The sequence below is a fragment of the Pseudophryne corroboree genome, chromosome 10 (genome assembly GCF_028390025.1).
Source record: "Pseudophryne corroboree isolate aPseCor3 chromosome 10, aPseCor3.hap2, whole genome shotgun sequence".
Classification (NCBI taxonomy): domain Eukaryota; kingdom Metazoa; phylum Chordata; class Amphibia; order Anura; family Myobatrachidae; genus Pseudophryne; species Pseudophryne corroboree.
In genome coordinates, this window is record NC_086453.1 from 66,633,160 (window position 1) to 66,650,956 (window position 17,797).

Below are 17,797 nucleotides of genomic sequence, written 5' to 3' on the forward strand. Positions count from 1 at the left end.
AATGAGCATTATGTGGGTATGGAGGGTGTAATGGGCACTGTGGGGTGTGTATGCTGGCAATGTGGGAGTGTACATATGCTGGGCACTGTGTGGGCATGAAGGGTGTAGAATAAGCACAGTACGGGTATGAAGGGTGTTATAGGCACCGTGGGGGTGTACATATGCTGGGCACTGTGGGTGTATAATGAGCACTGGGTGGGTATGGAGGGTGTTATGGGCACTGTGGGGTGTGTATGCTGGGCACTGTGGTGGTGTGCATATGCTGGGCACGTGTGGGTGTATGTTGTCCACTGTGGGGGTATTGGGTGTGTTTATGTTGGGCAGTGTGGTGGCATGGGTGAAGTAAATAATGGGCACTGCCCCAGCCCCGACCATTTCTATCATTAGCCGAATTACGCCCCCCACCCCACTCTGTTAGTTGCTTACAAGTTTAACTTTGGCTACATGCGGCTGTACTCCATGGGGACAAAGTTAAACTTGTAAGCAACTAACGGAGCGGGGTGGGGGGCGGCTGTACTCCATGGGGACAGAGACATGGCTACAAGATGGTGAAACTCAGTAATAGATGCATTGGGTGAGGGCGCGCGTTGCTCACAAGTGACATACAGTATCTACCAGAACAGTCTCCCAGCCCTGCCGTACCTTTAGTAACAGCAATGTTACCCGCTGTCAGTAGGTTCCGGAGGGCGGAAGCAGAGAACCTAACCCGTTCCAGCGTCTCCGCTATTTTCCAAGCGACCTCGCACCAGCAAACAAGTAGTGTAGTCAGTCCCTGGAGCAGCATGCGGGCAGGGAGGAGGGAGGGACGTCTCAGGCGGGCTTCGATAGCGAGACACTGCAACTGGATGGGGAGACGCTGCCGGCACCGATTGGATGATGAGACGCTGGCGGCGATTGGATGACGCGGCGCTGCCGGCGGTGATTGGATGAGGAGGCACTGGCGGTGATTGGATGAGGAGGTGCTGCCAGCGGCGATTGGATGAGGAGGCGCTGCTGGCGGCGATTGGATATAGCAGCGCGTATTTTGCGATCACATGGGGGGAGAAGTGACAGCGCGGCGGGGGGAGAAGACAGCTCTTAGCAGGGCGGGCGCAAACGGGCAGGGCGCATTCTGTCACTCAAAAAAGGGGCAGGGCGCAGCGCCCTGCGAAAGAAGCTTAGAGTGAACACTAACTCTCCAATGCCTGATAAATCTGGTCCATAGATATGCAAAACAGTTTTCATGAATCCCAATGTGCAAAAAAAAACCCCAAACTTTTATTTTAAAGGTTTTCACTCTTCTATAGTCGTCACAGCGATAACAGAAGACGGATTGCGTCGGCACTGGCATTGCCGCAGTCCTTGCAATAGTAAGCGAGGCACCGGAATTGCTCGCACCTCATTTCAATTTTTTCCCCTTTCCAGATATTGGGGCAGATGTATTAAGTCTGGAGAAGGCATAAAGACGTGATAAAGCAGTGATAAGTGCAAGGTGATAACGCACCAACCAATCAGCTCCGATATGTAAATTAACAGATAGAAGCTGATTGGCTGGTGCGTTATCACCTTGCACTTATCACCGCTTTATCACTTCTTTATGCCTTCTCCAGGCTTAATACATCTGCCCCATTGGGTCTTAATGATGGTGTCTGTGCTCATGATGTGCGCCCCAGCGACTTGCCAGGAAGATTAAAATGGTGGAGTCACTGCCAGAGGCTCTGTGACGGCTGAGACTCTGTCTCCGATCAGTCCATGTGTTTGGTAGTCCTGATACAGACGGGCGTGCAGAGAGCCATCTATATCTGTCTCATCCATCTACTCTTTCATTATCTCCCTTCCCTATCATAGCCGCACACATTCCCTATACATCTCCCTATTTTTAGCCGCATTTAGCTGATCGCTCTGCACCGCTGCCATCTTCTTATCTGGAGTCATTCTCTATATTCCTGTCTGCATCTCCGCAGTTTCAATCACCCTGCAGCCACAATGAATCCTGGATACATAAACCGAGCGCTTGTTGTTCTCTCTGCAGAACTTCCGCGCGTTCTTACAGCACCCAGGGGGAGAAATCCCTCTTATAAGAACAACGCCGCCTTGCCACGTCCGTGCTGGAGCAGAAAGCACTTCATCCTGATTACAGTGTCCCCGCAGAACCCTGACTGGATCGCTCCCGGGGGACACAAACCAAAGGACGCAATGCGTACACGCACACACACACACAACAAACCGATAACACACATATCTAATCACTATACACACCAAGAACTCACGTGTCCTCCCCCATACAGTGTCACACACAAGCCGAAAAACACACAGTGCACATACAACAGCCATATGCACAGTCGCAAGGGGTGGTCACATATTAACGCACAAATTGATACACACACACACACACACACACACACACACACCCCTGACTTGACCATCTTTAGGGACTAAAGATGGTCCCATATTAACACACAATCCAAAGTATACATTACCCACACACAAACAAACTCACCTACGTAGTCTCAAGAGACATCACACACAAACCCGCAAACTGATACACAATTCATACGCACACACCTGACATGATTAATCTCAAGAGGCTTTCCCCATAAACAATATGTGGCTATTTTCTAAGGAGACTAAGGGGGAGATGTACTAAGCAGTGATAAAAGCGGAGAAGTGAGCCAGTGAAGAAGTTGCCCATGGCAACCAATCAGCTGCTCTGTATACGTTTATAGTATGCAAAATATAAATGTTACATCAATGCTGATTGGTTGCCATGGGCAACTTCTCCACTGGCTCACTTCTCCACTTTTATCACTGCTTAGTACATGTCCCCCTAAACACACAATTACTCTACTCACCCTATGTCCACAATCAAGGGGCCTCATGTACAAACTCATGTGCCTTATACCAAGAGGTGTCACTCACAAACTCATGTACCAATACACACACACATATACCTAAAGAGATACCACGACCCCCCTAAACAAGCGTTATCATACACGAACAGAAATAGCCACAAAATATACGACTTTTATGTACACAATCTCAAGAGGTGTCACACAAAACCAAAACATACACTAGTCACCTCAGCTACCGTCTTTTGGGGGTGATTCCGAGTTGTTCGCTCGCTAGCAGATTTTAGCAGCATTGCACACGCTAGGCCGCCGCCCTCTGGGAGTGTATCTTAGCTTAGCAGAATTGCGAACGAAAGATTAGCAGAATTGCAAATAGAAATTTCTTAGCAGTTTCTGAGTAGCTCCAGACCTACCCACAAATAGCGATCAGTTCAGTCAGTTTTGTTCCTGGTTTGACGTCACACACACACCCAGGGTTCGCCCAGCCACTCCCCCGTTTCTCCAGACACTCCCGCGCTTTTCCCTGACACGCCTGCGTTTTTCCGCACACTCCCAGAAAACGGTCAGTTTCCGCCCAGAAACACCCACTTCCTGTCAATCACACTCCGATCACTTCAACAATGAAAAATCTTTGTTCGGGCGTGAGTAAATCTACTAAGTTTTGTGTTAAAATACTAACCGCATGCGCACTGCGTACCATGCGCATGCGCATTTTTGCCTTAATCGCTCCGTTGCGAAAATCGCCAACGAGCGAACAACTCGGAATGACCCCCTTTGTTTGCATATAAACACACAATTTACACAAATAATCCGAAAATTGTCATGTAAATATACCAGATACAAAGCGAGGCCTTTCAGCTAAACCCTTGACATTTATTTATTTATTGCACAAGAAGGGAGCGGATTGTCTGTGCTGGAAGAATCGCCGGCTACAAACGTAGAGAATGATCTACAGTATAAAATATATCTTTGTTTGCCTGCTGAGGAGCACCTGCAGGAGCAGGGGCTCTGATTGATACCAGCGAGAAACTGGAATGCTGCTCTTCAAATATCAACCGTGATGTTCTGGAGAGTAGAAGTTTATAGGTCAATACGGCCAAGAGCACAAGCCCCCATTCTGACTGCGCAAGACCCCATCCGGTAACCTATGACTGGCTTATGAACTATACAAAATTCAGTGTACATACACGCAATTACAACTAAATTATGCTTAATAAATACACAATTACCCACAAACTACTCTAAATGTACACATAAGCAATACATCAATAACAATTACACTGCACTTAAAGTAGACAAAGCACAACAGAATAAAATAAAAAAAGTAATTTCAAAAAGTAAATGGCATCTAATTATGACTTTAGAATTATAGAATGGACAACATGTACTGACATATCACTTCTGCAATCTCAGATCACATGACATGATACAAGCCTAGACTGGAGGCGGGTTTTGCTCTTGCACAGACAGACAGCAGCATGCAGAGACAGTATGACAGTAGAGCGGGACGCAGTGCTAGCCGTGCACATTTGTGTTACTCTCACCTTTCAGTTCCCTGCGGTCTCGGTACCAGCGCAGTGTCGCTTCAGGTTTCGTCCGGGGTGCCGAGCAGATGAGCTCCACCTGCCCCCCCTCCACCGCCTGCTCCCTTACTTCTACCACTGGGTTTTCTGGGGGAACTGTGAGAGACAAAAAGGTTTTTTTGTAGACAATGTAAATTCGATGGAAAGAGACGCTGCGTTCATGATTGTGTCGCAAAGCATTTTATACGTCAACTAGTGTTAAATAGGTGCAGGTAAGAAAACCCGCCGCAGCTGTGATATATAATTACAGCATGCTTCTGATAGTGATGCAGTATAAAATCTTCTCTTGGGAGCCGCCAATAATGGTTCCGGTATGAATGGTCGACCATGTTATGGCCGACAGTCATTAGGTCGACCACTATTGGTCGACATTGACACATGGTCGACACATGAAAATGGTCGACACGTGACAGGTCGACACATTAAAATGGTCGACATGGATTTATTTTATTTTTTGTGTAATTTTTCTGTAACATGACCTCCAATTAGTGTACCGCGTCCCCTTGCATGGCCTGCTCCGCTCGCCTTGCGTCGGGCAGGTTACTATTCCCAATCGTAGTCCTCATGGATGGTAAAGTATGAAAAATTTGAAAATCTCAAAAAAGCCATGTCGACCTTTTCATATGTCGTCCTGTAACGTGTCGACCATTTGCTTGTGTCCACGTCGACCATGTCAATGTCGACCTAATGACTGTCGACCATAACATGGTCGACCATCCAAACGGATGCCACCAATAATAAGCTGTCCTTGGTGGCCTTGTAGATACACACATGCAATGCCGTTGCGGCACTTACCGAGAACAGTGAGTGTGGCGATCTGGTGGTGGGTGTCTTCTGTATACAGCTGGCAGAAGTAACCACCTTCATCCTCCAACTTTGCATTGGATAAATGGATCTTGACCAGTTTCGGTGTAAACTCCACGAGCTGGAACCTCTCGTCCTTTAGAGCTGGGGACAGATAGCACAAGATAATACTATGAAAGGTGGAAGGAGAGGTCAGGAGATGCTGAGATGATAACAATGAGATGGAGAATGTCATCTCCACCGTAGACACACTACAGATAAAGACATGTTGTGCTGAAACTGAAACACTCCATAATTGTGAAGGGGGGGGGGGGGGGGGGGGGCTGGATTGCACACCCTAATTCTAAACACATCAGAGGTGCTACCATGCTGAGACTTGTAGTGCCACACAGCAAAAAGAGAGAAAATGCAGGTGTGCATTAGGGCAAAAGTCCTAAAAACTCTGATAATTAGAACACTTATAATAAACTCTGCATATTAACATGGGGTAAAACTGAGGTTCTTAGCATAACTTTTGGCCAAAAATATAGTTCCACCTACCACGGCCAGGTGACCTCATCAGGTGGGTCCCTAACATTCCCAAGGTTCAAGTACAGAGCACGGGACCTCCTAGGTCAGCACAACCCAACCGCCCCAAGGCATCACACTAGTAGGAAGTTGCCCTTTAAGTGTTAAAAAGTGTTACATTAAGAAGAAGTAGCAACTAAGTGCTAAAAGTGTTACATAGGTGAGAAGTAAGAACTAAGGCGTTAAATGTTTTAAATTGGTAAAAAGCAATTTAAATGCTAAAAAGTGATATATTAAGTGTAACAATAATGATGCCCAGAAGCAGCCTGGCCTCACCAACCCATGAGGCCCCAAGCCCAAAAATGATTCTAAAAACCTAAATTATACCCTATGCTAGTTTATTATATTTGTTCTGTTTATCAGTGATCTTAGGGCTTAGAGTGTGCGCCTGCTTTTTTTTTTTTTTTGGAGTATGGTGGCACTACAAGTCTCAGCGAGGTAGCAACTCTTATTATGTTCAGAATTAGGGTGTGTAGTCAAGCCCCCCCCCCCCATTATATTTTTTATTGTGTACATGTGTTTACACTTGAAGGTGGAGACTCCTTCAGTTTGGACTAGCACCCCTCCCACCTGTCCTTGGGTGTTTTTATCTAGTATGGGTCTTAATATTTGCAGTCTACATTTTGGAATAGGCACTATGAATGGTAAGTACTGAATACATTTGTATATTATGTAGTATTAGAAATGGGTTCGGCTTTGGGCTCCCCAGGGTTTGCTGAGGCCGGGCTGCTTTGGGGCATCATTATTGTACCACATAATGTAACACTTTTTAGCATTTAAATAGCTTTTTTAAAGATGTAAAAAATTTTAACACCTTAATTACTAGTGAAAAAGATAGATTAGGTGCAATAGGGTGCGCTAAATGCGTGAAATACACATAAGAGTAGATTTATGTCTTATGTGCTGAAATAAAAAGTAATACTTCCCTTAATACTACCTATATGAATATGTTCTTTAATTCGTTCCACATGTAAAAAGAGGAATAAACAGCATATAGTGTAGTATATTTGAATAGGGCAAGATTTAATACAATGAATAATATGAATAATATCATGCAAAATAAAACATGCAAAACACACATAAAATGCAGATCTGGAATGATAAAAGTCTGTTTCTCCCAAATGGAGGGTAATAAGGTGGAGGATTACCAGATAAGAGTAGTAAGTGAGCGTATCAGATGTAACCTTGGGGTAACTGGCTCCGGAACCGGGTTCCCACGTCCACGTTACAATCGTCTGGAATAACCTTTTACCTGTTGAGGGTTTGGTCAGCAACTTCACTCTCCTGCTGCTACGCGTTTCGGGAATATCCCTTCATCAGGCAGTGAGGGTGAAGTGACCAAGATGTCCTATTTATACCTGAACTCATTATTACTTCCGGTTCATAGGTCATATCTTGACAGTAATGAATAAACCTTAAATGGTGTGTAACTTTTACAAAAATACAGCGGAGAAATGTGTATACAGAATAGTAAATATCATAAACACAGAATTCTAGGTGTTTTTTTTAAAATGATAATATACTGGAATTACATTGTGATGACCGGAAGTGACGTTTATGTGACCTCCGGTCCCGACTGGGATGAATGGTGTGTCATATCAAAATAGTCAATCCTTTATACTTTTAAGTGGTGTTGAATCCCCATCTCCTCGGTCTAAATCACGCTACTGAGAGGAGAAAAGAAGTCATATTAAAACAGAGCGTTCCGCGTTACTCGCGGTGAAACGCTCTTGGAACGCACAAGGGTTTCCGGTGACGTACTTCCGGTGATTCGATAACCGCGATTACCAGCGTCTTGGGATGGAACGCACTTGAAGCGCATAATGACTTCCGGTAGTACACTTCCGGTCTCGGCCGCCGTCATCAAGTGGAATAAATCAAGTCTTTGCCATATGTTATATACTGTATTGTTCTGAGTTCTTTATATACGGATTCATATGTGTAAATCAAAACAGGAAACACTCCTTTCCATGGAACTGAATACTGAGTCTCATTCCTCACATATTTCCTGGATCCCAGCTCCATTTTGGAAGTGGGCAACTATGCCCATAATTCTGGTTTTAATAAATAGAAACAACAAGCAAATTAAAATCAGCATGTATTGATGAAGGGCTTTAAAACTAATATGGTGTGCAACAAAAGTTGATACTTGGAGCAGGGAATAGAGGAACAGAACTTATACTGATATACACACATGTATACACACATATGTATATATATATACATATATATATATATATATATATACCAGGGCGAATCAAGCTTAATAGTGGAGTGCTTGTAGGACATTCAGGCTGGTGTAATATGGAAAGAAAGTTGATAGTTGGTGGAGGAAAAAATAAATTAATTGTGACAGGAGATGGTGATAATTGGAGTGAGAATTAGAGGAACCATTTTAGCTCAAAGTCTGTGTTGAGTCCATATGGGATAAGGCTCTTAACTTTGTGGATCCATTTCATTTCACTTTTTGCCAGGCGAGTGGCCTCGTCTCTGTATCTCCAATTGTTCTTAATATTCTCGATTGCTAGAAAACGGACGATATTGTTAGTGGAGCAGTTATGGACTTCTTTGAAATGGTTGGATAAAGAATGTGTAGTTAAGCCCTTCTTGATATTACGAAGATGTTCACTTATTCTGGTTTTCAGGGCTCGGCTGGTCCGACCTATATATACCAGGTTAGAGCTACATTCTATTAGGTAAACCACATTGGTGGTGTGACATGTCATGAATTGATGTAGTTTATATTTATTGTTCTTAACAGTGAAATCTTCATACTTGGATCCGTCTGATTTGATCGCTCGACAGGCCTGGCATGTCCCGCATCTGAAGAAGCCTTTATTTCTTATGGGATGGTGATCCTGGTTTGGTAATGCGCTCCTAGTGAGTTTGTCTTTCAAATTTGGGGCTTTTCTGTAGATGAAGCGCGGTAATTGTGGTAGCACTCCTTTCAATACAGGGTCTTTCAATAGAAGATGCCAATGTCTTCGCACAATGGATTCCATTTTCCTATGCTGGCTGTTATACTGAGTGATAAAAGCGAATTGATTTTTGTTCTCATTTTCTTTCATTTTCTTGGTCCCTTCCAGGAGTTTGGTGCAATCTTGTTGGAGGGCTTCAGTCTTGAATTTTTCTAACTTGTTTTCATCATAACCTTTATTTATGAAGCCCTTTTTCATAATATCTATTTGTTCTTCGCACACTGTTTTTTTGCTGCAATTTCGTCTCAGTCTTAGGAATTGGCTTTTAGGGACACTTGTAAGCCAGTTAGAATGATGTTCACTGGTCATTGCAATGTAGTTATTGGCGTCCGTTGGTTTTCTGAAACATTTGGTCTCTAGTTTGCCGTCCTCAATGTATAGCGATAAATCCAAGAAGCTTAATTCTGTTTGACTGATTGTGACACTCAGTTTAATATTTGAATCTTTGGAATTTAGTTCCTCTGAGAAAGTCTTGATGGTTTCTTCATTCCCTTTCCAAAAAAAGATAATGTCGTCAATGTATCGATACCAAAGGATGAGATCTTTTCCAAATGATTGATTAGTCTTTATGTTATTTTCTTCCCAGTAGGACATAAATAGGTTCGCAAAACTTGGGGCAAATTTTGTCCCCATTGCGGTACCGACAAGTTGGTTATAGTACGTACCATCAAAATGGAAATAGTTGTTCTTAAGTATAAATCTTATACCTTCCAGAAGAAATTCCTTTTTGCCCACCGAATAATCTGTTTTATCCAGGTAGTATTTGACGGCTTCTATTCCCTTCTCGTGTGGTATGTTGGTGTATAGTGCCTCTACATCGGCTGTTGCCATCCACATATCATCGGTCCATTCAAATGTGTTGATCTTCTGTAGTATGTCGGTGGTATCCTTAAGGTGGAAAAGTGTTTTAGAGACCAATGGTTGTAGATGGGCGTCGATGAATTCTGAAAGGTTAGCTGTTAAGCTCCCCACTCCTGCTATGATTGGTCTTCCTGGTGGTTTTGTTGGATTCTTATGTACCTTCGGTAACACATAGATGGTTGGTATTACAGGATCTAGAACATTGAGGTACTCAAATTCTTTCTCGGTAATTGTTTTTTTGTCTAAATGTGTCTTTAACAGTTGGCTAAGGGCATTTCTTATTCTATTGGTGGGATCGCTTCTTAATTTTGAATATGTGCCACTATCTTCTAATTGACGGTAGATCTCTTTCATGTAATCTTCTTTATTCAGTATAGCCACTCCTCCACCTTTATCGCATGGTTTTATCACAATACTGTCATCTTTCTGGAGTGTCTTCAATGCCAATCGTTCCTTTTTTGACAGGTTCCACTTCTTCGTTTTGACTTTGTCTAGTCTTTCCATATCCTCCAAAACGGATTTATGAAAACTGTCCATAAGACTTCCCTTCAGATATTTCGGATAAAAGGTCGATTTTTTCTTAAATTGTTCTCTAGTGTTGTCCATCTCTTTTAGCTCCGCGGGACTTTTTGTTAAGAAGAATTTTTTCACTGTCAGTTTCCTTATAAATTTTTCCACGTCGATGTATACATCAAATGGTGAGGGTTTATTGGTAGGTGCATACTTAAGTCCTTTTAACAGCAGTTTTTCTTCTGTGTCAGTGAGGTTCCTATTGCTCAAATTGAAAATTTTTCCTTGTGTTGGTTCGATGATGTTGTTAGCCATGGTTATCGGAGATGGTCCCGTCTCTTTGGATTTTTTTGTAGTTTTTTTCTTCTTCTTTTTTATTCCTCCTCGCTTCCCCCTTTTTCTTTCATTCAGTACTTCTGGTACTGGCGTCTCTCTAAAAAACGGACATGGTCGTCTTGTCTTTTCGTGATGGTCCTGTCTCTGTTGTCCATATTATTTCTCCAATATCTATTGCCTTCATCCCCGTAATTCTGGTGTCTCCTATTCCAGTCTCTATTACGATATGGGCTTCTGAATCCGTAGTGCTGATAATTCCTATTGTTAAAGATTCTGCCCGCTGCTCTTTCTTTTCTTATTGGTGAAACATACTGGATTCTTCCTGTGTCTCTTCTGGGGCTCTTATGTACAAAATCATCTTCTCTCTCAGGTGAGATATCTTCCAAATATTCTCTCTCTCTGAGGTTGTTACCTCTTGTCTGGTAATTCTTTGGCGATGATCTTCTTTGGATCCTATTTTGAGTACTTGCTTCCCGTTTGGAATTCACTGGTCTCTTTTTCTTCATGAAGCGGGGGCAATCTTCTCGGTGTGTTATATTCAAATCTTGATTAGATTCAGGTGAGACGTCTCCATGATCTTCAGTAATGGAGCATATAGACACCATGGAGTTGTCATCTTTCATATGTGCGAAGGGGTCCTTTCCTTCTTTTTTATAATATTCATGGTCTCGTTTTAATTTCTTCTGTTTCTTGATCATTATTTCTTTAGTGTTAATCACAATTCTCTGTTGTATTTCTTTTTCTTTTTTCTTGTATTCCGGTAATTCCTGGGAAGATTCAATAGTAGATTGGATTGCCGTGATCTGTTCTTTGATAATTTTTAACTTGTCCCTACGTTCTTTCATGATTAGCTCAATTAATGTGTATGAGCAGATCTCCAATGTGCGCATCCACTCGTCTTTAAATTTATCGCTACAGTCATCAAAAGACGGTAATTTCTTGATTCTAAGTCCTTTCGGGATAATTTGATCAGTAACGTATTTTTCTAAGGTTGCGCATTCCCACCAAATGCGATTCTCTTTTAATAGTAGTTTTTCCAGTCGGTCCATCGTTGTCATTAAGTCTTCATCTACCATAGTGGGGGATGTAGTGAGGAATATTTCCTTACATTTTTCTTCTCTGCTTTTTAGATGGGAAAACATGTTGTCGCCTAAAAGTTCTCTAATTAGGGAATAGACGTGCTGTAGTATAGAAGAAGTATAGAGAACGAATATGGCGCCACCGGCAAAAGCAGCTACCCCTTTGCACCAATGGTATTCCCTTATACCAGTGTGTAATAGTGAAAAAGATAGATTAGGTGCAATAGGGTGCGCTAAATGCGTGAAATACACATAAGAGTAGATTTATGTCTTATGTGCTGAAATAAAAAGTAATACTTCCCTTAATACTACCTATATGAATATGTTCTTGAATTCGTTCCACATGTAAAAAGAGGAATAAACAGCATATAGTGTAGTATATTTGAATAGGGCAAGATTTAATACAATGAATAATATGAATAATATCATGCAAAATAAAACATGCAAAACACACATAAAATGCAGATCTGGAATGATAAAAGTCTGTTTCTCCCAAATGGAGGGTAATAAGGTGGAGGATTACCAGATAAGAGTAGTAAGTGAGCGTATCAGATGTAACCTTGGGGTAACTGGCTCCGGAACCGGGTTCCCACGTCCACGTTACAATCGTCTGGAATAACCTTTTACCTGTTGAGGGTTTGGTCAGCAACTTCACTCTCCTGCTGCTACGCGTTTCGGGAATATCCCTTCATCAGGCAGTGAGGGTGAAGTGACCAAGATGTCCTATTTATACCTGAACTCATTATTACTTCCGGTTCATAGGTCATATCTTGACAGTAATGAATAAACCTTAAATGGTGTGTAACTTTTACAAAAATACAGCGGAGAAATGTGTATACAGAATAGTAAATATCATAAACACAGAATTCTAGGTGTTTTTTTTTAAATGATAATATACTGGAATTACATTGTGATGACCGGAAGTGACGTTTATACCTTAATTACTACTTCTCACCACTTTTAACCTTACATTTCTACGTCTCACTAGTGTGATGCCTTGGGACAGTTGGGTTGTGCTGGTCCAAGGAGTCCCGTGATCTGGACTTGAACCTTAGGAATGTTCAGGACCCACCTGATGAGGTCACCTGGCCACGGTAGGTGGGCCTATATTCTTTGGTGAAAATATTGCTAAGAACCTCAATTTTACTCTATGTCAAACTGCAGAGTTTCTTATAATTGTTCTGATTATCAGTGTTCTTAGGGTTAGTGTGCACCTGCATTTTCTCTACACTCCATAACTGTACCTGTTGCCTACAGTGTGTTTAGGAGAATGAAGCCTATTAAGTCACTGTATAGTACTACTTATGTATAAAGATTGAGAAGTGAGGTCAGTGGTAATTATCGCAGAGTAGCTTCCTCCCTTCACATACCACAGGAAGTGTTGTGAATGGTAAAACAATGATGTGTCCCCCCCAATGTAAACTCTTAACATGTGTTACAAGTCACCTCTTAGCTTGTAGCCTCATCCCTTATCAGCGGGCTGCCTGGTGCCTTCTAATATACTAATAACTTACATTACGTTGTACAATATCTCATGCCCAGAGGACAATAAATATTAATATGGACGCAGTACCGAAATAAATCAGAGGGTGCACAATCACTAAAACATTCCTAGTGACCAGTTGCAGCTAATAACGGTATTGGAAAGCAGCTCGAGGCCTGTGACAAATAGTCTTGTGGTGGGGGGGGGGGGGGGGGGGGGGTGGGGGTTTATGATCTAGGAACTGTTGGTAACAAGCATCTAGAAAGCATCTAGAAAGAGTAACGCATTTCGCCACAATCTCCAAAACAGAGACATTTCCACCCCTTCTCTGTCCTCTGGTCGCTGAAGATAAGGGCCCCATACACTAGGGAGATGTATCTCAGCAATGACTTGCATGCAATTTTCCTGCAATCTTGACGGGAGCGTCCCGGGAGGCCTGCGATTGCAATTTCATACTTGAGTGTATTTTTACATGTGATTTATCTCATGCAATCTAATGTTATTAAACCTATTTCCATGCAATTGAGATAAATCCCACGTGCAGCACGTGTGATCTGCGATTGCGATGGGTGACACACCGGAGTGCGCAATCGCAAGAAAAGTACACGCAATTTGACATTTTTCATGCTATCCATCTCAGGAACTCGTCGCAATTGCACGAAAATGTGCAATATCGCACTAGTGTATGGGGTCCTTACAACTGAACTGCAACGGCAGATGTCTGGATAAAATTAGAAGTGAGATGGAATTAGTCTGAATCACAGAAGGAAAGAATTATCATTATGTTAAATTCTAATGTTTAGTCTCCTTTTGGTCTTTCAATCTACCCACTGTATCCTCAGCTACACAGACACCGGGAATCTTTACCCTCAGTTGGATATAACAGAACAATAGGGCAGGCTTTACGGGTTCACTACGGCTGGCCGGCGGTCGGGCTCCCGGCGACCAGCATCCCGGCGCCGGGAGCCCGACCGCCGGCTTACCGACAGCTTGGCGAGCGCAAATGAGCCCCTTTATTTTATTCTCCCTCTATGGGGGTCGTGGACCCCCACGAGGGAAAATAAGTGTCGGTATGCCGGCTGTCGGGCTCCCGGCGCCGGTATACTGAGCGCCGGGAGCCCGACCGCCGGCAAACAGAAGACCACCCGGCTTTACAAGTGTCTGAATAATCCACACTTGAAGCTACTGTAAAAACAAAGGGGGTAATTCCAAGTTGATCGCAGCAGGAAAATTTTTAGCAGTTGGGCAAAACCATGTGCACTGTAGGGGAGGCAGATATAACATGTGCAGAGAGAGATAGATTTGGGTGTGGTGTGTTCAATCTTCAATCTAATTTGCAGTGTAAAAATAAAGCAGCCAGTATTTACCCTGCACAGAAACAAAATAACCCACCCAAATCTAACTCTCTCTGCACATGTTATATCTGCCTCCACTGCAGTGCACATGGTTTTGCCCAACTGCTAAAAATTTTCCTGCTGCGATCAACTTGGAATTACCCCCAAGGACCAAAGTCTACCCAATGAGAGGCAAGCTGCATCAGTGTTGTTTAGTGGTAACGCACAGTTAGGCAACCTGTCGCTCTCCGCGTGTTGTGGAACTACACGTCTTAGCATGACCTAGCAGAATATGTCCCACGACAGCTAAGTGTTGCTTCCAAGTAAAGCGGCATTTATATATTACATGGGGGGTAATTCCAAGTTGATCGCAGCAGGATTTTTGATAGCAATTGGGCAAAACCATGTACACTGCAGGGGAGGCAGATATAACATGTGCAGAGAGAGTTAGATTTGGGTGGGTTATTTTGTTTCTATGCAGGGTAAATACTGGCTGCTTTATTATTACACTGCAATTTAGATTGCAGATTGAACACACCACACCCAAATCTATCTCTCTCTGCACATGTTATATCTGCCTCCCCTGCAGTGCACATGGTTTTGCCCAATTGCTAACAAACTTGAAGCTGCGATCAACTCAGAATTACCCCCATTATGTGCTCGAGGGTTGAACACTATTCAAAATTAGAATCTGTGAGAATCTAAGCAACTCCGACTACGAATAAGCTTTGCTGCACCTGGCCTGCGGGCCGTCAGTTGGAGAACCCCGACTTATATAGACAATCAAATCTATGCTAGCACCATATAAACCAGAGGTTCTCAAACTCGGTCCTCGGGGGCCCACACAGTGCATGTTTTGCAGGTCTCCTCACAGAATCGCAAGTGAAATAATTAGCTCCACCTGTGGACCTTTTAAAATGTGTCAGTGAGTAATTAATACACCTGTGCACCTGCTGGGTTACCTGCAAAACATGCACTGTGTGGGGTCCTGAGGACCGAGTTTGAGAACCTCTGATATAAACAGTACATTAGCCAAGCCGCAGCTAGTGACCGCTACATGTCTGTACTGTACTCACCCCGTGTGCCATTAAAGAAGAGGGTTTGGCGAGAAGGATTCTGGATCACCACGATGGAACCATCATACTGGTGTAACCGGCAGCTGATCTCCGCTGTGCCCCCCTCTACGACTGTCACGTTCTCAGCTTGCACCTCCTGACAGAGAACTGTAAGAGAAAGAGGCACAGGTGACCCGATGATAAATGTTAGAGCCCATTACAGTGTTCTGAACAGCCAGTAGCGGACAATTATAGCTACATTACGATAAGATGAAATAAAATGACTGCACATACTGTAGAACATAAAGTCACATTTAAAAAAATAAAATAAAATCTGCTGATATTCTGCTGTTCCGGCTACAATTGCGTCAAGTTAGTTTTGCCGGATCCCATGAAGAAACAAATACACGCCTTCCAACCGCCTTGATTTTGGCACAGCAGTGCTGGCGGTTACACTGTCCCTCATAAATACTCGTGCTGGGGGCGTGGCCACGTACCACTTTAGCACAGCCACGCCCACAGTATGCAAGGATCACATCCCCATCCCGATTTGAATTCTCCCAGGGATTGGAGGTGTGCAAACATCATATGTAACTCCCAGGATGGTAACCGGATGATAGATTCGACCTATTGTGCCTGTCATTCTGATGCATGTCAACCACTGCCGACCATAAAATTGCCGATCCATTAATCCACACCCCTCGTGATGGCATTCCATTGTATGTGTGTGAGTCATCAACCAGCCCACGCATGTGCAGAGAACTTGGAGACTTCCCCAGGCAGTGCACATGCTGCTGAGTAATGTTTAGCTGCCCCTGCGAATTTCTTTTTTTATATGCAGGCGATACGTAATTTATAGTGGCGATAAAATAAAAAAATTACAGTCATCGCTGTAATAACGAACATTCTAAGCCATGTTGCTGTGGAACGGTGCCGATGCCATTTTGCATTTCCATTCTGCCTGTTTTACACGTAGCACACATATACTGGAGTGCTTTAGAGTAACACAGAGGTGAGCTAGGTTGCGTCCTGTTGGGGTTATTCAGAGTTGTTAGCAAACCAAAAAAGTTAGCAATTGGGCAAAACCATGCTGCACTGCAGGGGGGGGGCAGATGTAATATGTGCAGAGAGAGTTAGATTGGGGAGGATTATTTTGTTTCTGTGCAGGGTAAATACTGGCTGCTTTATTTTTGCACAGCAATTTAGATTTCAGTTTGAACACATCCCACCCAAATCTAACTCTCTCTGCACATGTTTTATCTGCCCCCCTGCAGTGCACATGGTTTTGCCCAATTGCTAACTTCTTTGGTTTGCTAACAAACCTCCTGAATAAGGGCACAGATGCAAAAACTGCTCATTCAAACGCGGTCTACCCTTCCCAGGAACGGAGGCCCAGAGACCTCTAGACATGATAGGGAGAATGGGGGGAAACTAGAATGTGGGACAGGCTACAGGGGCGTAGGAGAAATGCGGGGCGGCCAGAGTGTGACATGCATGAAGGTGGGAGAAAGTGTCACAGGAGGTGCGAGCCTCCATCAGATAAAGAACGCAGCTCCCTATATAACCAGGCATCATCGCCAGGACTTTTCTTTGACATTCCTCTGAGTTTTCTGCAGAAAGCCAGTCAGACAGAAGCAGCTTGTTAACCAAGGTCTTTACACTGACACAGATCATTAGCCAGTAGATTTAGGCTGAAGTTTTACTCGGCCCTCAGAAAAAGGAATAAGTGACGAGCGTACAGCTTTATATGTCCTATTAAAGAAAAGAAAGGCGAATGTGGTGCGCCGCCCAGCGAGTGGCCGGCTGTGGGGGTTAATAATGCAGCATAAGGAAGCGGCACAGAAACCGATCACCTTCCACATAATAATTAGACAGAATTAGAACCTCGCGCACTACCCTCCTGACGCCCACAAAGCATCTTAATCAGACAGCAGACAGGAATTTGTGCTGCTTGCAGACCAGCGTACAACATACACACAATTAGGCCCATTTATAACAACTGTCTTTCAGAGGAGGCTATTTCAGGTGATAAAAAAAAAAAAAGTCATTAAAATGGACTCTCACTTGCAACATATTTATAGTGTTGTACTATATGTTCCGCATCTGTCTCATCATTATCCAGACAATGCGGAGGGCAAGGAGCAGGCTGCAGGGAGCGCGCTTCGTTTTCCTGTTGCCGCGTTGTGGCTAAGTATGTCGCATAGCGGTCTGCACATGTGCACTAACAAACAATTTGGTGGTTCAGACCCGATGTGAACATTCTGATCACCTCATTGGTTGTAGGGTGATCTATATAAGATGATGATGATGATGATGATGATGATAAAAATTTGATTGTGTCCTAGTTAAGTACAATATCAAAATTTTACTTTATAAATC

General features: G+C 43.4%; 1 protein-coding gene across 1 annotated transcript in view; it reads right to left on the reverse strand.

Annotated features, from left to right (window-relative positions):
* The window catches only part of CADM4 (cell adhesion molecule 4), a 429,923-nt gene that overhangs the window by 62,009 nt on the left and 350,117 nt on the right, over positions 1-17,797 (reverse strand). The window contains exons 2-4 of the mRNA XM_063942494.1: positions 15,440-15,586; positions 5,207-5,359; positions 4,373-4,507 (exon numbers count right to left, since the gene is read on the reverse strand). Coding sequence (XP_063798564.1) covers positions 4,373-4,507; positions 5,207-5,359; positions 15,440-15,586 — 435 coding nt within the window. The remainder of the gene's footprint in view (positions 1-4,372; positions 4,508-5,206; positions 5,360-15,439; positions 15,587-17,797) is intronic.